We start from the raw sequence: 25,393 nt of genomic DNA on the forward strand, positions 1-25,393 counted from the left end.
TGCCTTTAATGGTGTAATGCATCCCAAGGTACAAGTGGACATCAGGGCAGATGACGGTAGCACAGTTGCTTCACAGCTCCAGGGTCCCAGGCTCGATTCCCGACTTGGGTCGCTGTCTGTGCGGAGTCTGCACGTTCTCCCGTGCCTGCGTGGGTTTCCTCCGGGTGCTCCGGTTTCCTCCCACAGTCCCAAAGATGTGCAGGTTAGGTGGATTGGCAATGATAAATTGCCCTTGGTGTCCAAAAAACGATTAGCTGGGGTTACGGGGATAGGATGGAGGTGTGGGCTTAAGTAGGGTGCTCTTTCCAAGAGCCGGTGCAGACCCAATGGGCTGAATGGCCTCCTTCTGCACTGTAAATTATATGATTGTATGACCAAGAGGTGGAGGCAGTTTTGAAGTTGTGTCTCAAAGGCGGGGAGAGAGCGAGGCGGAGATATTTGTAGCGATTTCCATGACTCGGGCAGCTGGAGGCATGGCACCAGTCGTAGAGTAATTAAAACTGGGGACGTTGAAGAGACCTGAATTGGATGAGTACGAATATCTGACGGTTGTGGGGTTCGGGGGGCGGGGTTTACAGAGATGAGGAGGGTTGAAACCATGGAAAAATTTGAAATCGTTCATGGGCATACCAGCCAGTGGAATAATTTCACTTCTAAGCTTTTCCTCACAGGCATATAACACAACTTACAAGAATTCCTGAAATCCCGAGAGCTTTACTATTTGAAAACTGGTTTACGCATTGATCAGAAAGCAAAAATTATTTTGCACTAATATCTACTGGTTTTACTGTTGCATCTGTTTAATTGAAACTTAATAACTAATTTGTGGTTCACTTCCTCAGTATATACGGCCTGTCACAGTATTGTTTATCCATCACCTGGCGAGGTCTGTTGTTATTGTTTACTGGAGTACATTGTTAAGCTCCAATGGTATCTTTTTTTTTGAAAATTTTCAATTAAGGGGCAATTTACATCATAATTGAAGGTTCTTTTGTTTTTCTGCCTCCGTAGGTAGTTCAGGCAGTGTCCTATTGGGCCCCCCTCCACCAACACCCCGACTCCCTCCCTCCTTTCCCCTCTCTCCCCATCACCCCCCTTCCTTTCCCTTCTGTTGGTACAGAGGCGAGGGTATCTGGTCTCTCCAGCTCAAAGTTTAGTGCTTGTACCATTTGTTTTTTGTAGAAACGTGTTGTGAACTGTTTTAATAATCAGTATCCAACCAGAGTATACCAATAATCAGAGTATCCAACCAGAGTATACCAGTAATCAGAGTATCCAATCAGAGTATACCAATACATTGGTACTGAGGGGAGGGTACCCTGTTTCTCCGACACAAAATTTGTGTTTGTACCGTTTGGCCTTGTATATATTTTTTGCTGTTTTAATAAAATGATATGGCCAATCCACCTAACATGCACATCTTTTTAGGTTGTGGGGTGAAATCCACGCAGACACTGGGAGAATGTACAAACTCAATACGTACAGTGACCCGGGCCGGGATCGAACCTGGGTCCTCAGAGTCATGAGGTAGCAGTGCTAACCACTGTGCCATGTGTGGACCCTTCAATAAGACCGAGAAAACAGGTCATCTTCAACTCCAATTTTGTTGTGTTCTACAATCACTTCTCATTCAACTCCACAGTTCCACCTGTATCCTCATTTTTTGTATATATATATATATATATATATATATATGTCTATCAAGTGTGGTCTATTAAACAATTAAAGTTTCAATTCTAACATTAACTCTTTCCTAACATACAAATTTATGGCAATGCGTGTTTATTGTTCCCTTGTTTGGATTGCTTTGCACGCAAGGTCGCATATTATAGGAAGCAAGGCAGGCTGTGGAAGTGGTTCCCCGTTGTGTTGGGCATGAGAAAAAGTATCTGGAGAATGTCTGGTTTGTTAAAGTTTTCTGTATTTTGTAATATCAGAATACGGGAAGTCAGTTTGTTTAATTCTGCAATATTTCTTCAGGTTATGTGCAAAATAAAAATGCTGGTTCAATTAGATTTATGAAAATTAGATTTATGGGCCAGTTTAGCTCAGTGGGCTAGGCAGCTGGTTTGTAATGCCAGCAGCGTGGGTTCAATTCCCACACCGGCTCACCCAAACAGGCGCCGGAATGTGGCGACTAGGGGCTTTTCACAGTAACTTCATATTTGTGACAATAAAAGATTATTATTATTAAAATATAGGATAATTTATTGATAATGACTTAAATTATACTTCAAGATGGAGAATTAGGATAAAAGCAGGAAATGTTAGATAAACTCAACAGGTCCCACAGCATCTGTGGAGAGAAACAGAGTTTTCTTTCCATAAATTCAGAGTACCCAATTCATTTTTCCAATTAAGATTGTAATTTAGCGTGGTAAATCCACCTACCCTGCACATCTTTGTGTTGTGGGGGCGAAACCCACGCAGACACGGGGAGAACGTGCAAACTCCACACAGACAGTGACCCAGAGCCGGGATCGAACCTGGGACCTCGGCGCGTGAGGCTGCAGTGCTACCCACTGCGCCATCGTGCTACCCCAGAGAAACAGAGTTAACATTTCAGATCTAAATGATCCTTAATTGGGTAATGGATACCCCTTCAATTCTGGAAATCCAGTGTGACTATGTATCTCTCAGCCTATATTGCGTTCCTGTAAAGATAGCTGTTTCACTAATTATTATAGTATTTATTCCGTTCCCGAACATCACGGAGCAAAGTCCAATCAGATTTGTACTGATCAGACAAATCTGGAAGTATTTACATTTGCGACTGCTAACCTGCAGACTGGAGGGACATTGTTGAACAGAGTAGCGGGTGGTCATTATATGTTGGTTGGGTGTTTAACTGGATTCAGATAGTGGATGTTAATTGGGTACTCACTTATGCACATAGATAAGGCATGATTGTTGGTTGAAGGTACACAGTATTGTAATATGTGTCTCTGTCAGTAAAGTTTGCAAATGGACGAAAACTAGGCTCCAGTGTGCTGACCTTCACTTGGCTATTTGAGTTCTAACAGCTTTACTGAGCAAACATTCCATGCTCTAGAAATGGTCAGTGCAGACAATGGGCACCAAAAATAAGAGAACACTCCCAGTACTGACATTCCTCACCATGACAAACATGAAACTGGAGACCATGTGAACAATTACAGAGAAAATTGAGTACAGTGCAATATTATATGCCCCATGTGGTATAAGTCTTAACTGGAACATTCAGTTAGCTTCCACGAAACGCCAACTTTTAGACCATTTCATGTTTCCAGCTTTTCCTCTATAATGAAGTACAAATGATCTTGAAAGCTGCAGCTGCTAGGGAACCGACAACGTTTAAGATTCAAAATGACCTAAGCACCAGATGGAATACAGCCTTGCAACGTGCTTCTAGTTTCTGTTATTGGTTTAGCCTAACTTTGGCACAAATTTATCATTGGCAGCTATTGTCCCAAGTTTGAATCAGAATAATTCGAGCCATACTGATGATGGGGAAGGTCTTGTGGCACAGTGGTTGCATCCCCAGATCTGGGTCAGAAACTCTGGGTTCAGGTCTGGCCCATGGAAGGTGTGTGCCTTCAACATGGCCAGATAGACAGTTTGATTATCAGCCTGCAAATCCTTCCAATATGCCTGATGGCAGGCGGTGTGAGTGAGAGAGTTTCCTGGTCAGCCATAATGCAGAAGGCAACAGCAAACCGCTAGAGTGCTTGCCAAATATAATCACTGACTGATCCAATGGAAGTCCATGGTCACCTCTCTGGGGTCTGGTACCTGAAGGAGGAGGATATGATGATGAGCTAAACTCATAGAAGCATCAGAGAAGAAGGCCACTTGGTCCTTTTCTCCTGCAAATGTTTTCATTGATTTTCTTTTAGGAAAAGGACCATTAAAGGAGTGGCAAGGAGTCTTCATTAAAATGAGAGCAGAGGTGAGAGGTTATATTTGTGAAGAACAGTTCAAGAAAGAAATTTCAACACGATCCAATTTCGCAGCCATCGCATGTCACTCAAACGTTTACAAATATATTGATTTATCGGTTTCTGTTCAGTAGTGTAGATTTTTTTTTACAATTAAGGGGCAATTTAGCGTGACCAATGAAGTGGCAAATGAAATACAATGTGGAAAAGTGTGAGGTTATGCACTTTGGAAGGAGGAATTTAGGCATAGACTATTTTCTAAATGGGGAAATGCTTAGGAAATCAGAAGCACAAAGGGACTTGGGAATCCTTGTTCACAATCCTCTTAAGGTTAATGTGCAGGTTCAGTTGGCAGTTAGGAAATCAAATGCAATGTTATCATTCATGTCAAGAGGGCTAGAATACAAGACCAGGGATGTACTTCTGAGGCAATATAAGGCTCTGGTCAGACCCCACTTGGAGTATTGTGAGCAGTTTTGGGCCCTGTATCTAAGGAAGGATGTGTTGGCCTTGGAAAGGGTCCAGAGTAGGTCCACAAGAATGATCCCTGGAATGAAGAACTTCTCGTATGAGGAACGGTTGAGAACTCTGGGTCTGTTCTCGTTGGAGTTAAGAAGGATGAGGGGGGGATCTTATTGAACTTACAGGATACTGCGAGGCCTGGATAGAGTAGACGTGGAGAGGATGTTTCCACTTGTAGGAAAAACTAGAACCAGAGGACACCATCTCAGACTAAAGGGACGATCCTTTAAAACAGAGATGAGGAGGAATTTCTTTAGCCAGAGGATGGTGAATCTGTGGAACTCTTTGCCGCAGCACGTTGTGGAGGCCAAATCACTGAGTGTCTTTAAGATAGAGATAGCTAGGTTCTTGATTAATAAGGGATCAAGGATTATGGGGAGAAGGCAGGAGAATGGGGATGAGAAAATATCAGCCATGATTGAATAGCGGAGCAGACTCGGTGGGCCGAGTGGCCTAATTCTGCTCCTATATCTTATGGTCTTATGGCCAATCCACGTACTCTGCATATCTTTTGGGTTGTGAGGGTGAGACCCGGGAATCAAACCCAGGTCCTCCGTGTCGTGAGGCAGCAGTGATAACCACTGCGCCACTGTGCCGCCCTGTCCTTGGGTAGATATGAAACCGTTGCCTCTGGTTGACATCCAGTTGAAGATATGGTTTCATTTACGTGTTTGTTTTTTCAGAATGCAGAAGCTTGGAACAATCTATCAACAGCGTATATCCGATTAAAGGAAAAGTAAGTAGTTTAAATGTTTCCTGTTAATGTGAGACCAGACGGACATCAGTTTGACTAATATAGGAATTATTAACATTTTTAATTATGTTATGCTTAATGCAGAACACTTTTGAGTGTTTCTGACTGTCTACTTGAGAACATATATTGAAGCAAATATATTTCATACAGGATTGCTGTGACAAATAAGCCTTCTCCGACAATGCATTGCCTTGACGTATGATTTTACTTTGGAAAGGGCAGCACGGTGACCCAGTGGTTAGCACTACTGCCTCATGGCGCCAAGGACCTGGGTTCGATCCCGGCTTCAGGTCACTGCCCGTGTGGAGTTTGCACATTCTCCCCGTGTCTGCATGGGTCTCACCCCCACTACACAAAGATGTGCAGAGTAGGTGGATTGGCCACACTAAATTGCCTCTTAATTGGGGAAAAAAAGAATTGGGCACTTTAAATTCTAGGGGGAGAAAAGATTTTACTTTGGAACGTATATACATAAAATTATTAAATAGAATCCCTACAGTGAAGAAGGAGGCTATTCGGCCCATCGCGATTGCACCGACCCTTCGAAAGACCACCCTACCCAAGCCCAATCCCCTGCCCTATTCTGCAACCCCACCCTAAGAGGCAATTTAGCATAGCCAATCCACCTACCCTGCACATCTTTGGACAGTGGGAAGAATCTGGAGCACCCGGTGGAAACCCAAGCAGACACGGGGAGAATGTGCAAACTCCACACAGACAGTCACCCGAGGTCGGAATCAAACCCAGGTCCCCGGCGCTGTGAGGCAGCAGTGCTAATCACTGTGCCACCATGCTACCCCAAATAGATTGATCTTTGCTCCTATCTTTTCTACAGTATTAATTCAGCGCGGTACAACAACATTATATGCCTTTGAATATCATCGGCAGAAGTCATTGACCAAAGGTCTATTGAAGAATTAAGGCCTTTTTACCACTGAAACCCAAGTACCAAACCAAATCAATATTTGCACTATTGTATTTTTAAAATATACTTGCTGTAATGAAACAAAATATTTTCTAATCTTTTATTGCAAAGAGTTAGAACGTCTTCCTTTGTAGTGTTAGCTAACAATAGTCAGGTGCAGTGAAACTATTTTTGCTCACTTCATCCCTTTGGTCAGTCAAATTTAGTGCAAGGGTGTAATGCAGAGGATCCATAATATCAAGGAGGTATGATTGATTTATTGTACAATTCTGTATTACAGAAGCAAAGCGTTGCGATCACTCCAGGAAGCCATTAAATGTAATTATGAGCATTGGCAAATCTGGGAGAATTACATTCTTACCTGCATTGATGTTGGCGAGTTCAGTGATGCCATTAAGGCATATCATCGACTCATGGATTTGAAAGACAAGTACAGAGATGTTCAGGTGGGGCTTTCTTATTGTCTTATGTTTTGTTTTCTGATCTTTCAGTCACGTAACTGAGTTTTCTCTGTAATGGTTCAGTTAATAATACTTCAACTTTTCAGTTATCAGTTCTTTCTGCACTTTTTACATTTACATCGCATTCGGATGCAAAGACACTCCAAAGAGATATAATCAGGTTATGTGAATAGGCAACAAGGTGGCAGATGGTGTATAATGTGGGGAAGTTATTCACTTTTGCTGAAGGAAAAGTGACATGCTGTCAATGTGTTTCATCTTGCACTCATCAGGACAGATTTGCAAGAATATTAAATTTGAAAAGGAACAATTTATACTGCATGAGAAGAGTATAAAATGTTATTCCCTTTGAATGTTGGTATTTGTACAAATTTGTCCTGATGAGTGCAAGACAAAAAGTTTCGACAGCATGTCTCTTTTTCGTCAATAATTAAGTTCTGTACTACCAAGTGACTTTCATTTCTCTGGGAAGAGAAAAAAATAGATTTTTTTTTTTAAAAAAGGTATAAACTTGAAAATGTTGATGTTTAAACTAGAGGGACTTCGGTGTATTCATACAAGGAACACAAGTTAGCATGCTGGTAAAACAAACAATTGGGAAAGAAAATGGCATGTCAGCATGGTGGTTGGAGTACAAGAATAAGGAAGTCTCGCTGCAGTTGTACAGGGCTTTGGTGAGATCACAACTGGAACAGTAAGTGTAGTTTTGGTCTCGTATTTAAGGAAGGATATAGTTGCATTGAAAGCGATGCAGAAAAGTTCACTAGATTGGTTCCTGGAGTGAGAGGGTTGTCTGATGATGAGTAAGGTGGGCCTATATACTATCTGGAGTTTAAAAGAATGCCTGATGGTCTCATTGAAGCATACAAGAATATGAAGGGACTTGAAAGGGTAGACATCCTGCCCTCTGGTTTGCCCTGGCTACAGATTCCAGAACGTGAAGGCACAGTTTCAGGATAAGATCTGATCATTTAGGGCTGGGGTAAGGAGAGATTTCTTTTCACTAAGGGTTGCAAATCTATGGAGGTCTCTACCCCAGAGGTTTGTGGATGCTTATTGAATAGATCCAAGGCTGGGATGGACTGATTTTTTAACGTTGGGTAATCAAAAGATGTGCGGAGTGAGCAGGGAAGTCGAGTTCAAGTCCAAAATCAGCCAAGATCATATTGGATGGTGGAGGAGGCTCAAAAGTCCAAATGGTCCATCGATGCTCATGTTTCTAATGTCTGCCTTTGAATGGTTTTTTTAATCGTGGGGCTACTGAAACCCGCAAAGCATTTGACTGTAAAATTATCACCATGACTGTTAGGCGGCACAATCGAAGAAAGATGAGAAATTTATTAAATTTTCAAGTTTGTTTTCAAATAAATAGCACATTTTTAAAAATTGTGCAGGCAAATGAAAAAGGCGTGGGGGACTTTCTTGTCAACCTTATCACACAGATTGTGCGCATACTGTCATTAATGAAGAAAAACATTCAAGTACAACAGAGGCGCTGAGCCAGTCAGAAAGGTCGGTCTTGAGCACACAGCGAACCTATTGGAAAATCCTGCATGAAGCGTCAGGTAGACGGAGGAGGCAGACAAGGAAATGTTCTTTAGATAAACATGGAAATGTGGGATGATGTTACTGGAAAATATCTTTTTAAAATAAATACCAAATAAAGTTGTTTTTCATTGCCACTAAGCAGCTGCAACACAGGTGGATTTGCAGCTCCCCCACCCTTTCAGATCTTGGCCTCGACTTTTAAGAACTCAGAATTAATTTTAGTGCCTTAATTTTATCAACTGATCCTTCGAGTTTCTGAAGTAATGTCTGACTTTTGGGCCAGGGGCTGGGGAGAGGGAGACGCAGGACATGTTTACCTCAGACTTTGTATGTCTAGACAATTTCTGGCACCAAGTATATACATTCTAGGGATGAGCACAAATCTGAGCCAATTTCAGATGTCAGTGTAATTTGGCTTGGCCTGGTTTATCTTTTTTATTCCTGGTTCAGCGGAAGGCTTCTACAGATCAGTATAAAACAAAATACTCTCTCCACCAACACCACCACCAGCATACATAGCCCAGAAGAATGAGAAACGTTCTGATGGAGAACTAATTATTAACTAAATGGACTTTGTGCGTTTGTTTCAACGCACTGTGTTACGGATTCATATAAAGGCATCTATGCGGCAAGTTAACTGGTGCACTTAAAATAGCACACAAAGGAAATTAAACAGATTAGAGTGATATCTAGATCTCTGTTTGGAACTCGGTTTAATCGGCCGTGAGCAGTTTGAACCCAGGCCAGGTTGCTTATGCTGCCTGTACAAACAAGGAGGATAGGTCCAGAAGAACAGAAGTAGAAGCATCCCTGACTTTTCTTCAGTAACTAATTCTGGAAATGTTACACTACATTTGATGCCTCAGTCGGGCAAATGGATTTGCAGGCCCATGATCTGCCACTGACTCCATTGAGTTGCATGTAAGCTGGCGTCTATTCACCTGTGTCCAAATGCCAGTTGACCTTTTAATGCTAGCTCACATTGGAAAGAATAGTTTAATCATGACTTTGCAACGGTTCCAGGCAGACCAAATCAACTCTGAATAAGTCGTTTTGCGCCAGTGACAATTGGAATGCACCTGCTGATCTCAAGCCACATACCCTAAATATCATTTGCACAAAATCACAGGAGAATTATACCACATATTGCATCCATGTGAAGCCTAAACTTCTTTGAATGTCCGAGCAAAAACACAAGATATGTATTAAGGCTGATCTAGAAATCTCTAATTACAAGATTAAACTGTTTTAGGACTCTGCTTTGAATCCGGTCAGTAATTAGTCACCTCCTGTTTCTTAGTGGGCGAAATTGCCTTTCTTTAGGGACGTTTCAATGTATTGACCTTTAGTCCTGTCTGTCAGAGGTCACAAATATTAGGCACCGTTCATGGAAGTAATGTTTTCCGTACTGGTGTTTTTACAACATGTTCACTCTGTGACCCTTGATTAACAAAACACAGTGTGGACAGAGTAAATACCAGCTAAGAAAGAAACGTTATTGAGTTTATGCATCAGTGTGAGGCACTGGGAACTGCTGGTGTGAAAATTGAAAGAATGCGCAGAGGCACAAAGCAAAGGATTCAAGGAGCAAGGGCATGAGGTCTGAAATATCTTTGGCTTTATTTAAAAGATTGAGCTTTAATGTTGTAGAAGGATGAACGTAAATTATGAATTTACCTACTGCACTCTTCCAATTAAGTCAGAGGATCGGATCTTCAGATTTACAAGGAAATGAAAAATGTGACCCTTTAAGATGGAAGGTACAACTTATTTATTTAGTGGTTCATTCCAGAGTGAATCCTGTTGGGCCTTGATTGGCGGCAGGGTGAGAAGATCGTTCATAAGCCCCAGACTTAATCAAGGTGGAGATGAGAAGGTGGCGTGGTCCCCTCCCGCCACTCTGATTAAATGCTCCCCGTCACCAAACTTGCTATAGGGGAGGGCACAAGAAACTGCCCAAACTAGTCTCCCTGTCCTTAAGAAGAAAGACAACCCCCATTCCAGCCGGAATTGTGCTTTGCTAGTTGCGACACTCCTGCTCTTGCAAAGCACCATTCCCTCCATTGTAAGAAGTTTTACAACACCAGTTTAAAGTCCAACAGGTTTGTTTGGAGCCACTAGCTTTCGGAGCGCAGCTCCTTCATCAGGTGAGTGCATTGTAGTGTGGGCAATGGAATCTTAGACTTTGACTTGGTCGCACCCCTCTATAGAAACATGTGAGGCAGACAAAGTAATCCATTCTCTTCTGTCCATGGTGAGTGTTCTTGTGTCGCTCGAGTATCTGTCAACCAGCTGGAGATTTCTGCGGACAGTCTGGTCCCAGTTAATCTTGGGTCACCCTCCTCTTCTTCCTTCAGTAGGAGCAAGACCTGGGAGGTAGACCACGATGATGGAAACCAGGTGATCTGGCCAAATCAGCTGAGCTGCCTTTTACAGGTGATGAATGAAACTGGGGGCTGTTCTGAGCTCTTTCTTCTTTTGGTGCTGGGTATAAAATGTCACCAATGTATGCTTGGAATCCTTCGGAGATATGATGCCAAAAGCATCCAGTTTATGGTGGATTTTCAGGTCCCAGATTTTGCAACCACTTAGGAGAATGAAGAGCATATTTGTGTTGTAGGTCCTAAGCTTTGTTTTGATGGAAATCTTACTGTCCCAAATGTATTTTAGTTTGGTTGAAATATGATTATGCTTTGCCTATTCTTGCATGGAGCTCTGTGTATGGCTCTCTGGATATTAATGGGACTGCACAGGTAGACAAAACAGTCTGCGATGTCAACTTTGTTTTGATTTACATAAACATCTGTTATTTGTTGGCGGTTTCCCATCATCACATTTTCTTGTTTTCTTGGCTCTTATGGTGAGTCCGACTTCCCCTCAGCCACATTGTGGTTTGAGTTGCTGAGCTGTTGCAGTCTAACAGGACAGTGATGTCATTGATGAAGGTTCAAACTGTACATTGGCCATCATTGATCCATTTCAATCCAAGGTGATCCTTGCTGACTTCCTTAATAGATGACAACTGTTGCTATTTGTTTCTCTCTTTATTTGGCTCTGAATATGGCGGTCAATATGGTCGCCTTCCTTAGTTCTAATTACGTTTTGCTCTAGAGTCGCCAGGTACCTTTCGATACCACCACAAGGTTCAAACTGAATACTGATCAAAGATTCGATACACCAGTTAGTTAGTTCAAAGTCAAATGCTTATTTATTTACACACAAAGTTAAATATTCTCCTGCACAAATACTATAGACTAAACTATCACTACTGTTAAAGCCTATACTTAGCTTCAGGCACCCACTCAGTCAGAGGAACAATGGCCGTTGTTCGGTTCTGAGGCTGCTGGAGTCGAAGTGGTGAAGGGGAACAGCTAAGGTCGTCTGTCTGATAGCGTGCGTTGACCTTGGACTTACTTGTTCTGGTGCAGCTATTGGACAGGTCTCTCCTCGGTGAGAGCCGGAGCCACGAGAACGATTCTCTCTTGGGGGGCGCTTCTTATACCCAAAAGGGGCTTTGCATGCTTTTGGGTGGGCCTTGAACTTGGCCCCAATTAATTGGGCCGTTTCTCGATCGTTCCTATCGATTCCCTCCAATGAAGGGGTGGGTGCCCTGACGGCTGGGCGTGTCCTAGGTGGCCGTTGGCCTGCTTTGTTCTGGTCTCCTCTGGCGCCGGGTGCCTGCCTTAGTATTGGTTACGCAAATGTTACTCTTTTGTTCCCGCAAATGGGCCATTAGTATGCTAATGAACCTACAGTTTTGGTCTTGTCTGGGAGCTGCGGCTCCAATACACGGACAAGCTCTGAACCTGCTTGTTTTCTCAGTATTGTCCATTTTCCCTGCAATCTTTGCAAAATGTCAATTTTGTAATCGGGAAGTGGCCATCCCAGACGGCTACACAACAAAGAGCAAGAGGAGCAAGTATACAACCTTGCCTGACCCTAGACCGTCTTTGTAACCATCCTGTTTCCTAAAACAGCGTCTAGCATTCTCTTGGATCTTCTCAATGACTGCAACTATCCTTGACGGGATGTGATATGAAGAGTTAAGGTCGATGAAGGCCTTGGTGAAGTCAATAAAGTTAATGGGAAGGAAGGTTTGAAACACTTGGCAATTCTCAATGATGTGCCATTGTGTAAAAATATGCTCAACGCAAGAGCGATTTTGTCTGAAGCCTGCCTGTTTTTGAAGTTCACCATTCACTTACGGACTGAAATACAATTCAGGATCATTTGGCTGTAGACTTTACCTGGTATTGATAGGGAGTTGACTCCCTTCACATTGAGCGAGGTTGCCTTTTTTGAGGTGGGGGGGGGAGAATACAAATAATTGAACCATTTTTCCAGTCTTGGGGAATAGTGCCAGTGTCCTAAACCTAATTACAAAATTTACATAGCTACTGGACAGTAGCTTCTCCAACCTGTCTTTGACATATCTGCAGTGATAGTATCTATGCTGGGAGATCTGTTGCTCCTGAGTGCAGCAGTTGCCTTTCTCATCATAATTTCAGTGAATTTCTTTATACTTATTGGCAGTTCAGTTGTGGCCTGCTTGACATTGCCAGGGATGGAGATGGTAGGTCTAATGAGGACTACCTGGAAATGTTTGCCCATCGTGATAACTTGTTTAACTTGAATGGGTGCTTTAAAACAGGCTTCTCCAAAATGTGGCCTGCGGGCCATTACCCGGCCTGCCAGGCCTCTATCCGGCCTGCAGACCCTTTGTTCAAAATATGCCAGAAAGTGAATTTGAAGATTCTGCAAAGAAGTGTTCACATACACTGGCCCTCTCACACTCTGGTCATTTTTATTACTTACTCTTTTTTTAACTTAACAGCTTATTACTATGACATTGCTGTACTTTTGCTAAACAGTTGTCTCTCTCCTTAAACCTCAAACTTTTCTTTGAAAGTCAGTTTATCGTTGTGCCAAACCTTATCTTTCTGCAATTTTCTCAAGTGAGAAAAATATGCAAATGTGCCCCCCCCCCCAAAAAAAATTGTTGGACAAGCCTGCTTTAAAAGAAAACATGAATTCAAACAGCAGAGTATTTATAGTGTCTACTGCTCCAATATGTTTTGCATTCATGTCTTTACAAAATGCCAATATGACTCCGCGATAAATGGAACTTTGTTCCAGACATGAAATTCCATTGCAACCATTTTCTGGAAGAACTAAATCCATCTTTCCATTCATGTCACTCTCGTTCAGAAAGTGGAGAACCAAAATAATATACTCATACATGTTCAAGACCCTCATACTTGTACAATTAATGTCTAAGCGTGTTGGTGAATCTATCCTTTTGTGTGCCAACCTAATTAGAAAGCAATTGGTGGTGATTCTGTGTAGAATTGGCAAAGTCTGGCTTTGATTGTTCGTGTCCGATGGTGGGTACTGAACACACAGCTGGGAGAGCGAAGGAGCAATTCACTCTAATAGGGGTAAGGATTGCACTGGGAACCATCCAGTAATGTGATTTAAATCACAAACTCCGGATGGTTCCAACTCTTGCAGTAATAGTTATCAGAAAAAGTTGAAAAATTAAAACCACTTCTAACTTCTGGGCAACTATAGTAGCGATCCCATCTGACTACTTCTGAACTTGCCAACTACCCTCCCCACTCCCCCTGACTGCCCTCCCCAACCCCCAACAACCCCCTGCTTCACGGCAGCCCGTCTTCCTGACCTCCAACTCAGCTGCTCTCGACATAAGGCCTTGGGAACCTGTTGCACTGCCCCTTTCTCACCCAGCCCCAAGTTGAAAGGTCGGATGAGAAAGATGTGGCCTCATTTTCGGTTAAGTAACCAGGAGCGGAATGGCAATCCATCTCTGCCTCTCCACGGAAGTTACAGGTAGATGTTGGAAGAGGAAGACAGCATGGAAGACCCAAAGGAAAGTTTTTTTTTTCTGGGTGTGCCACATTCCGCATGCACCTTTCAGAATGCAGGACACACACCTTTTTCTGTATTGGCAACCTTTGCAAAACAGTGATGTGGAAGGTTTACGTTTTGGGTCTGGTTATTATGAATTTGAGGAATGCGTTAAATTGCACCACGGGCTGTTAGTGTGGTTTTGGTTGAGTTGATTAAAAGAGGGGAGGGGGAAACGATATGAAAGGGATGAGAGATTGGGCAGGTCTTCAGAAATTGAATTTTTCAAGCTTAGTGGGGGGGATGAAAGCATTTGTCGAGGTGGGATAATCTTCCTCTGTCGTTGGCAGGCTAGGTGCAGGCGGTGAAGATGAACATTTTGCCGCAGTTTTTGTTTTTATTTCAGTGCCTGCTGGTCTTTTTGCCCAGAGGTTTTTCAAGGGGGTGGATTGGCTAATTTCCTCATTCGTCTGGGTGGGTAGGTGGCCAGGATAAGGAAGGTGGTACTGCAGAGGGGACAGCAGTTGGGAGAGAGGGGTTAGGCCTCCTGTATTTGATGTATTGTTACTGGGCAGCGAATGTGGAAAAGATGCAAGGTTGGAATAAGGAGGTGGAGGCTTTGTGGGTAAGGATAGAAGTGGGTTCATGTAGAGAGTTGGGGTTGCGGGGGCTGGCGACAGCCACACGTCCGTTGGCTGCAGGGAAGTATTCGGGAAGTCCAGTAGTGGCGGCCACTCTGAGGATTTGGAGGCAATTCCGGCAAGACATTAGGTTGGGAGTGGAGTCGAGGGTGATGCCGATCAAGGGGAATTACAGATTCGAGCCGGGATGCGAGGTTCCGGAAATGGGAGGAGTGGGTGATAAGGTAGGTGAGGGATCTGTTTCTGGGAGGGCAGTTTGCGAGCTTGGAGCAGTTGATTGACTGGCACGGGAGGAGAGTTTTTGGTACATGCAGGTGGCGATCTTGTTGCTCTTTTTAACCTTAGTCTATTTGCTCTGATTACGTCACCTTTGCTCACGAGTCGCCAGGTATCTTTATGATACCGCCACGTGGTTCAAGTTCAGGTTATGATTAATAACACAGCACACCGCTTAGTAAGGATTAAAACAACGGTCATTTATTATATACAACAAGCAATATTAATACCCTAATACTACTTTCTATATAATAAACCTATCACTACTGGCCAATACTTAACTTAGGAAGAGCCCACCAGGTCAGGGAAACAAATGGTTTGTCCAATCAGATCTGGCCCGCGGGATTCAAAAGGCTGCTACAGGTCGGCGGCTAGGTGTCTCTACCGGATAGCGATCGCTGGATTCAAACTTACTGTTGCCGGTTGCTGTTCTTGCAAAGGTCTCGAGCAGGCGAAGAGGAGAGAGAGAGAGATCTGAACTTGGCCCCTCACTTTTATAGGGCCCAGGGGCTTCCTGCCTCCCGGGGCGGCCCTTGACCCTGAGTCCCAAGTGATTGGATTTGTTCCCAATCCCTGGGGTCGATGTGTCCAATGGTGAGGCGATTCCTCAATCGGGGGGTGGTCGTTCACCTGTCTTTGTTTCGGCCACTGCAGGTGCCGACAGGTCTGGCCTGGTATTCAATTGCTAATATGTTGCAATTGTTCCCGGGGATAGCCGATTTAACTGCAGATGTCTGGATAGATGGGCTGCAAACAGTCCTGAATGTAACTGCAAATACCTGGGTTGATGGGCTGTTGATAGCCCTGAGTATCGATCTGGGCTAACTTCCCCAGAGCCGAATATGCAATACTGTCTGCATCTGCCTGCTTGTGTCTTGTTAGCTGCTTTTCCCAGCAGTCTTTCGGGTTAGCCATTTCAAACTGGGTTTTGGCCAGATTAATCGGAACGCAGCCATTTTACGTGGCTACATTCCCGCCTTGTGATCCTAACGCGAAACGTGAAGGATCACATAAATTTTGTCCTCTTCGTTCCCTGACCGGGGGGAGGGGGGGGGGGGGGGGCACCTCCTACATGGCCACTACTCTGACCCTAGCTATGCACAAAAATTTACCTAAACAATTCTTGAGGGCGCTATGTCAGGCAGGGGCATGTATCTATAAAAAAATAAACTGGGAACCTCTAATTTTACCTAAACAATCTTTCAAGCATTCTACAATCTTATCTCTCTAAACATACAATAACAATCACAACATTTAATATATTCTTTCCTGGCTTGGCAGTCAAGCTCAGGATCATACATTTCCATACATTTTATTTTTATTTACAGGAAAAAACGCCAGTGCATGTTTTATTATTCATATGTCGCGGGGGTCTGGGGTCTGGTCATAGCCGAATATCGGGGATCGGATCCGATAGACCGGGGTTCGAGCGCGGTACGCTCTCCTTTTCCACTTGCAGAGGCGCATGGTCTTTACTGCACAACTGAGTATAGCCAATGCCAACAGTGCCTCAATGATGTACGATAGGGAGTACCAAGTTATGAACTTGGCACACCAGGATAATGCAGCGTGGTTGGTGACTGGGCCCTCGGTACTATTGGGCCGTGAAGTGTTAACAGTAAAGGGGTTTGGAGTGATGGGGTCCGCGTTCCCGCGCAACCAAAAGTCCAGCACAAATATGTTGAGCACGAAGAAAGGAGTCCTCATGGCTGTCTTCTTTCTTTCCTTTTCCTGTGTTCGCTGGTTTTCTCACGACTTGGAGCTTCTGGAGTTCTGTAAGACAAGCGTAGTGTGTGTAAATACTTTGGTTTAATATCTGGTGTGTTAGTGTGTCTGTCCTTCTTGGGGCCAATTAAACCCTTATAATTGGTCACAGTATGTGACTCTTTCCCCCCCCCCCCCCCATTCTTTTTTTTCAAAACAAATGTTTGGACACGGCACACTTCCCAATGGTGGACCAGTGCTAAGTTTATCATCCAAATGTTCCAGGATGTAAATAGCATGTGGCAGCAACCTAAAGGTTGCCTAAATAAAATAAAACTGTTTTTGAAAGAAAAGTTTGAATGAGGTGCGTGTGGGCCGCGACGGGTAAGATTTGGGTGGAGTCCCCGGGTAGGACGGCTACCAATACCGTATCTTCCCTACCCGAGCGTTTTTGACCAACGGGGGGGTCCCCAGGCAGAGCGGGTCTCACGCCGTTTCTCCACTGCCTGAGCAACCAAAGAACGGACAAAAATGTAGTCATCATGGTGGGGTTACTGTTCTGATTCTACCATCAAATCAGAAGAGTAGCTATGATCGGGCGTCTGGTCTGGTGACCACGTATCTGTGGACAAGTTGGTACCGCTGAACAAGCGTCTGGCTTGTCCAATTGGAAAAGAGCTAAAAAGTTCAGGTGAATGGGTGTGGGGCGGTGAGAACATTCTCCTGTAGGACGAACAACATTTAACAAACAGCCAGACAACGTAAAACATTCTGCAGGTTCCATCAGGAAGGACAACACTTTTCACCAAGCGTCTCCTTTAAATCATCATGTGGACACCTCAGTTCTCGGTTGCTATGGGCTCTGCCTTTTTCTTATTGAGAGTGCCTGTCGGTTGGGCACTCTGTTTTTTTTAGGGCCATTGCATTCTTTAGCAAAATGTCCCAACTGTCCGCAATTGTAGCACTCTTGTGGTTTGGCTGGGGGGCTGTTCTTTCCCTCGTTTACCCAGGCGGGGTTGTGAAGAGTGGTTCTTACTGCCTGCACGTCTGCGGCGGCTTGGTTTTCCTCGGGGGTTCTAGTTGCTGATTTGCCGTGAGCCGCTTGTTCCCAAACGCGGGACAATCTCTTGACCACCCACTTCTCATTATGAGCCTCCTCCGAGGGGTCATAATTGCTACAGGCATTCTGTCCTGCCTCCGTGGCATGGGAGATAAGGGTGCGGGTCCACTTGGCCATATTGTCTGGGGACAAATGGGCACGATCTACGTTGCCGAAAACGGCTTCAAAATGAATCCACAAGCGTCCTGCGAACGCTGTGGGGTGTTCAGACTTTTTCTGTCTGCATTTATTCAGACCGTCTACGGGGTCGCCCCGGTTGTACCCGATCGCATCCAGGATGGCAGCCTGCATTTCTGCAAGGGTGCCTCCTCCTACATTCTGTGGGTCGGGAAGGGCTTTACCTGCTCTTTCTCATCCAGGCCGTACATGGTCGTGTTTGACGGTGGCAAAGAAATGGTGTGGGTCTGAAGCGGGGAGGAACGGTGTGATTTTGGCACACGCGTCCCGTAATTGGGTCACTGTGAGGGGGGTGGAATATAAGACCTCCGCCTCGTCTGCTGTGGCGGTGTGGTGGGTTGTTGTAGGGTTCATGGGAGCCTGTATTATCTGTTGTGTGGGGGGTGGGGGTGCTTTCCTCCTTTGGGGTTTTCCCTGCGCACATGCTCCCTGAACATATCTCTGCGCTGTCTCTTGCAATTCTTCCCAATCAGGGCCGTCTTCCTGGTCTAAACTTTCTCCAAAGGTTTCTTGAAATCCCTTTTGGACAGAAAGCAGTGCTTTCAAGTCTGCAATCTGCTTTCGGCACTTTGCATGGTCCAAAGTACTCTGCCTTTGTTCCGTGGTTGTGGCGTGGAGCGCTCTCAAGGCTGCCTTGAGATCACTGCATTGTTTCTGGAATGTCTCTACCTGGTTTTCTGTTTCTTTCTTTACCAGGACTGCACGCTGCAGGTCCTGATAAGCCTTTTCATATTGTGACTGGAAACTACTCAAGTGCGCCAGACAAGATTGGTGACCCCGTTTGGCGTCAGCCACCTCTTCGTCCTTTGCTGCTAATTTCCCTTTTAACTCCAGGTTCTCTTTCTCAATTTCGCATACATTGATTTTACTCATCTGATGTATGCCTTCTATTTCCTTGCGGAGCGTCCTGACGACCTCCTCTGTGCCTCGCAATTGTGCCAGACAGGACACAATTGCCATCGGCTTGCGCGCTTTTGCTAAACTCTTTTTGTGGATCTCACTCAGGTTCTCCTACCAAGTATACCCTATACTTCCAGGACCTGAGTCGTCGTTATTGCAGAAATCCTTCCACATGGGCCATCCTTTGCCCTGCAGAAATATGCGGATTTCCACTTCCCAAACGGGACACTGTCCCGCTCCTACGCTGCTGACTGGTGCGACAGCAAAATCTTCGGGGTTCATGAGGCGCTGCATCGCTTGCATTGCCTGCATGGCTCTCTCTTATCTGCTCGTTACATTCGAATTTGGAACAGGGGGCTAAGATGGTGTGGTAGATGCGGGTACGGCTTGCGCTAATTTCCGAAATACCAACTGCCGATAGTTTTGACGCAACAAAAAATCTATCAGTTTTGCCTTATAACCCTGTTAGTTACGCATGCATATACACACTTCCGAATTGTGAATTATTAACCAGAACCGCTTGAACACTTGTGGGGTTTTTTTTTTTGTTTCCGATTGGATTCTAATTCAAAATGTTGGGGTTCTCCCGGAGTGGTTTTCCACTTCTAATTCGGGTCCCGGCGGAGTCGCCAATTATGTTGCTCTTTTTAACCTTAGTCTATTTGCTCTGATTACGTCAGCTTTGCTCATGAGTCGCCAGGTATCTTTATGATACCGCCACGTGGTTCACGTTCAGGTTATGATTAATAATACAGCACACCGCTTAGTAAGGATTAAAACAACGGTCATTTATTATATACAACAAGCAATATTAATACCCTAATACTACTTTCTATATAATAAACCTATCCCTACTGGCCAATACTTAACTTAGGAAGAGCCCGCCAGGTCAGGGAAACAAATGGCTTGTCCAATCAGATCTGGCCCGCGGGATTCAAAAGGCTGCTACAGGTCGGTGGCTAGGTGTCTCTACCGGATAGCGATCGCTGGATTCAAACTTACTGTTGCCGGTTGCTGTTCTTGCAAAGGTCTCGAGCAGGCGAAGAGGAAAGAGAGAGAGATCTGAACTTGGCCCCTCACTTTTATAGGGCCCAGGGGCTTCCTGCCTCCCGGGGCGGCCCTTGACCCTGAGTCCCAAGTGATTGGATTTGTCCCCAATCCCTGGGGTCGATGTGTCCAATGGTGAGGCGATTCCTCGATCGGGGGGTGGTCGCTCACCTGTCTTTGTTTCGGCCACTGCAGGCGCTGACAGGTCTGGCCCGGTATTCAATTGCTAATATGTTGCAATTGTTCCCGGGGATAGCCGATTTAACTGCAGATGTCTGGATAGATGGGCTGCAAACAGTCCTGAATGCAACTGCAAATACCTGGGTTGATGGGCTGTTGATAGCCCTGAGTATCGATCTGGGCTAACTTCCCCAGAGCCGAATATGCAATACTGTCTGCAGCTGCCTGCTTGTGTCTTGTTAGCTGCTTTTCCCAGCAGTCTTTCGGGTTAGCCATTTCAAACTGGGTTTTGGCCAGATTAATCGGGACGCAGCCATTTTACGTGGCTACAGTCTTTGCGAAGAAGGCTTTTCCAACCTTTCCGAGAGCGCCTGCCTCCTCGTTGTTGAAGGAGGAGCTGTCAGTGGGGTGGGGGGAGGGAGGGGGGGGCATCGCGGCACCATTTCGGCGTTCTGTGTGTAGGTGTGGGGCCCGGTCTGTCATTATATCCACATCAGCATATCATGGTGCAATCACACACCCACTGATGGACAGGTAGTTGGACCAACCAACACACACACAACATCGCAGCCAATCACCAGTGAGAGCACACACACTATAAAACAGGGAACACCACAGTTCCCGCTCATTCTACCAGGAGATAGCTCAGAGCACAGAGCTCACAGCGTGCCATTCAGACATACACCATGTGCTGAGTGCCTCACAAAGATAGTGCTAGGGCTGGGTCCACAGGTTAGCTGGTGAAGCACGTACCCAAGCCAGCAGTTAGTAGTTGTTGTTAAGACAATAAAACAGAGTTGTACCATCTACAGCCATGTTGGATCATTTGTGCATCGGAACACCCAACACGACACGGTCCACTGAAGGCCATGTTCAGGGAATCAGACCTGCCAGAGTTGTGGGCGAGTGCGGGGGCGGACATTTTGCCTTTGCCTCGCTGATTGCTTGCAGGTGGGTCCTTTTGGGGTGGAGGTCAACTTCTCCACCCTGTGCCTTGGTGTGGCAGGGGGACCTAATGGAATTTTTAGCCCTGGAAAAAGTGAAAAATGCCCTAAGGGGGCGAGTGATGCGTTCCACAAGGGTTGGGTTTGTTCATTTTGCATTTTGGAGAGCTGTTATGGTGGTTGAGGGTGAGGGGGGGGGGCTTTTCTTCTGTGGGGGTTTTAATTTGTTGGGTGTGTTTTTTCTTATCGTAAAATGTTGAAAATTGGCATAAAAATACATTTTAAGAAAATAAATAGAAGGGATAAGAGGAAATACTAGCGAGTGAGAATTGAACCCAGGTAGAGAAAGAGAGTATGTGGCACCTGGGTCACTGTTGTGTAACTCCTAACAACCAGTTGAAGACTGGCAGTGGTAGAGACCTTGAAGCAGGTTTACTGCCCTCAACCACAGTCAGAATAGTCAACACAGGTAGTTTGCTGAGAGTTAAATTTGTCTTGGCCTGGAAATAGAATGTCAGGGTGACCATAACTGGCATGGAAAGAAAATATCTCGTGAAGGAAAAATGAGTTAAATCTTATGATAGAAATGTCACAATTTTTGGGAAAAAAATAACTTTTTTTCCTCACAAAAGCTCAAAGCTTTCTGTTCCCTAATAAAACCTGCATATTTGCAGTACAGTCATTGGCTCATAATTGCATACAGTCAAAGCTACTTCAGCTTGGATTCAGAGAGTCCTGGCATCAGAGAATCAGGTCTTGGCATTTACTCCGCTAAATCTGGATCCCTTATTCCTTTGGTGGAATTGTGGATCAATTTGTCATGAGTTTGTGAATCTAACACCGAGATAAGGGACTTGGATTTAACATTGTAAACGGTGAGAAGAAAGAGTCTAAGTTCAAGTGGCGCCCATACAAACACAACTTCAGATTAAGCAATACAGTCATCAGTGAATATTTAGGAATTAAGGCTCTTTAAAGAATGTTCTACCCACTTTGATGTTCAACATTGGACTTCTATTAATCAGATTGGCATTCAATTAGATCACATTGCCTCTTGAGACTTGCTTCTTGAGCCCATGTGCTGGAGTATAGTCTGGGAGGCACTGACTCTCTCTTCCTGGGGTACAGTCAGGGGTGGCGCCGACTCTTCTCTCTCTCTCTCTCTCTCTCTCTCTCTCTCTCTCTCTCTCTCTCTCTCTCTCTCTCTCTCAGATATGTGTGAGGTACTGACTCCCCCCCCCCCCCCCCTGGGGTACAGTCAGCGTGGCGCTGACTCTCTCTCTCTCTCTCTCTCTCTCTCTCTCTCTCTCAGATATGTGTCAGCAGTACTGACTCTCTCTTCCTGGTGTACAGTCAGGGTGGCGCTGACTCTCTCTTTCTCTCTCTCCCCCTCCCTCTCTCTCCCCTTGGAGTATAGTCAGGGGAGGCACCGACTCTCTCCCTGGGATATGTGTGAGAGGCACTGACTCCACGGGCTACAGTCAGGGGAGTTGCTGACTCTCCCCTGGAGACCGTTAGGGGAGGTGCTGACACTCCCTCTCTGTTTCCCCCGGGGTACAGCCAGGGGAGTTGCTGACTCTCTCCCCGGGAGACAGGTTGGGGAGGTGCTGACACCACCTCTCTGTTTCCCCCGGGGTACAGTCAGGGGAGTTGCTGACTCTCCCCGGGAGACAGTTAGGGGAGGTGCTGACACTCCCTCTCTGTTTCCCCCGGGGTACAGTCAGGGGAGTTGCCGACTCCCCCCAGGAGACAGTCGGGGAGGTGCTGACACTCCCTCTCTCTTTCCCCCGGGGTACAGTCAGGGGAGTTGCTGACTCTCCCCGGGAGACAGTGTGGGGAGGTGCTGACACCACCTCTCTGTTTCCCCGGGGTACAGTCAGGGGAGTTGCTGACTCTCCCCGGGAGACAGTTAGGGGAGGTGCTGACACTCCCTCTCTGTTTCCCCCGGGGTACAGTCAGGGGAATTGCTGTCTCTCCCCGGGAGACGGTCAGGGGAGGTGCTGACACTCCCTCTCTGTTTACCCCGGGGTACAGTCAGGGCAGTTGCTGACTCTCCCCGGGAGACGGTCAGGGGAGTTACTGACACTCCCTTCTCTGTTTCCCCCGGGGTACAGTCAGGGGAGTTGCTGACTCTCCCCGGGAGACGGTCGGTGAGGTGCTGACACTCCCTCTCTGTTTCCCCCGGGGTACAGTCAGGGGAGTTACTGACTCTCCCCGGGAGACGGTCGGTGAGGTGCTGACACTCCCTCTCTCTTTCCCCCAGGGTACAGTCTGGGGAGTTGCTGACTCTCCCCGGGAGACAGTTTGGGGAGGTGCAGACACTCCCTCTCTGTTTCCCCCGGGGTACAGTCAGGGGAGTTGCTGACTTTCCCCAGGAAACAGTCGGGGAAGTGCTGACACTCCCTCTCTGTTTCCTCCGGGGTACAGTCAGGGGAGTTGCCTTCTCTCCCCGGGAGACGGTCACGGGAGGTGCTGACACTCCCTCTCTGTTTCCTCCGGGGTACAGTAAGGGTAGTTGCTGTCTCTCCCCGGGAGACAGTTAGGGGAGGTGCTGACATTCCCTCCCTGTTTCCCCCGGGGTACAGTCAAGGGAGTTGCTGACTCTCTCCCCGGGAGACAGTTTGGGGAGGTGCTGACACCACCTCTCTGTTTCCCCCGGGGTACAGTCAGGGGAGTTGCTGACTCTCCCCGGGAGACAGTTAGGGGAGATGCTGACACTCCCTCTCTGTTTCCCCCGGGGTACAGTCAGGGGAGTTGCCGACTCCCCCCAGGAGACAGTCGGGGAGGTGCTGACACTCCCTCTCTCTTTCCCCCGGGGTACAGTCAGGGGAGTTGCTGACTCTCCCCGGGAGACAGTGTGGGGAGGTGCTGACACCACCTCTCTGTTTCCCCCGGGGTACAGTCAGGGGAGTTGCTGACTCTCCCCGGGAGACAGTTAGGGGAGGTGCTGACACTCCCTCTCTGTTTCCCCCGGGGTACAGTCAGGGGAATTGCTGTCTCTCCCCGGGAGACGGTCAGGGGAGGTGCTGACACTCCCTCTCTGTTTACCCCGGGGTACAGTCAGGGGAGTTGCTGACTCTCCCCGGGAGACGGTCAGGGGAGTTACTGACACTCCCTTCTCTGTTTCCCCCGGGGTACAGTCAGGGGAGTTGCTGACTCTCCCCGGGAGACGGTCGGTGAGGTGCTGACACTCCCTCTCTGTTTCCCCCGGGGTACAGTCAGGGGAGTTACTGACTCTCCCCGGGAGACGGTCGGTGAGGTGCTGACACTCCCTCTCTCTTTCCCCCAGGGTACAGTCTGGGGAGTTGCTGACTCTCCCCGGGAGACAGTTTGGGGAGGTGCAGACACTCCCTCTCTGTTTCCCTCGGGGTACAGTCAGGGGAGTTGCTGACTTTCCCCAGGAAACAGTCGGGGAAGTGCTGACACTCCCTCTCTGTTTCCTCCGGGGTACAGTCAGGGGAGTTGCCGTCTCTCCCCGGGAGACGGTCACGGGAGGTGCTGACACTCCCTCTCTGTTTCCTCCGGGGTACAGTAAGGGTAGTTGCTGTCTCTCCCCGGGAGACAGTTAGGGGAGGTGCTGACACTCCCTCTCTCTTTCCCCCGGGGTACAGTAAGGGTAGTTGCTGTCTCTCCCCGGGAGACAGTTAGGGGAGGTGCTGACATTCCCTCCCTGTTTCCCCCGGGGTACAGTCAAGGGAGTTGCTGACTCTCCCCGGGAGACAGTTAGGGGAGGTGCTGACACTGCCTCTCTTTCCCCTGGGGTACAGTCAGGGGAGTTGCTGTCTCTCCCCGGGAGACAGTTTGGGGAGGTGCTGACACTCCCTCTCTGTTTCCCCCAGGGTACAGTCAGGGGAGTTGCTGACTCTCCCCGGGAGACGGTCAGGGGAGTTACTGACACTCCCTCTCTGTTTCCCCCGGGGTACAGTCAGGGGAGTTGCTGTCTCTCCCCGGGAGACGGTCAGGGGAGGTGCTGACACTCCTTCTCTGTTTCCCCCGGGGTACAGTCAGGGGAGTTGCTGTCTCTCCCCGGGAGATGGTATGGGGAGGCGCTGACACTCCCTCTCTGTTTCCCCCGGGGTACAGTCAGGGGAGTTGCTGACTCTCCCCGGGAGACGGTCAGGGGAGTTACTGACACTTCCTCTCTGTTTCCCCCGCGGTACAGTCAGGGGAGTTGCTGACTCTCCCCGGGAGACGGTCAGGGGAGTTACTGACACTCCCTTCTCTGTTTCCCCCGGGGTACAGTCAGGGGAATTGCTGACTCTCCCCGGGAGACAGTTAGGGGAGGTGCTGACACTCCCTCTCTGTTTCCCCCGGGGTACAGTCAGGGGAGTTGCTGACTCTCTCTCCTCTGGGTACGATTAGGCAAGCTGTTCGTTCCTTCTTTCTCAACAGCCCCCGATCTCCGATTA

At 46.8% G+C, this 25,393-nt stretch overlaps 1 protein-coding gene across 3 annotated transcripts in view; it reads left to right on the forward strand.

Moving 5' to 3' along the window:
- Positions 1–25,393, forward strand: part of ttc27 (tetratricopeptide repeat domain 27) — a 328,446-nt gene that overhangs the window by 219,802 nt on the left and 83,251 nt on the right. For all 3 annotated transcript variants that reach the window (XM_072512247.1, XM_072512241.1, XM_072512254.1), the window contains 2 exons: positions 5,123–5,175; positions 6,399–6,564. In XM_072512247.1, the coding sequence (XP_072368348.1) occupies positions 5,123–5,175; positions 6,399–6,564 (219 nt within the window). The remainder of the gene's footprint in view (positions 1–5,122; positions 5,176–6,398; positions 6,565–25,393) is intronic.

The sequence above is a fragment of the Scyliorhinus torazame genome, chromosome 1, assembly GCF_047496885.1.
Source record: "Scyliorhinus torazame isolate Kashiwa2021f chromosome 1, sScyTor2.1, whole genome shotgun sequence".
NCBI classification, from domain to species: Eukaryota; Metazoa; Chordata; class Chondrichthyes; order Carcharhiniformes; family Scyliorhinidae; genus Scyliorhinus; species Scyliorhinus torazame.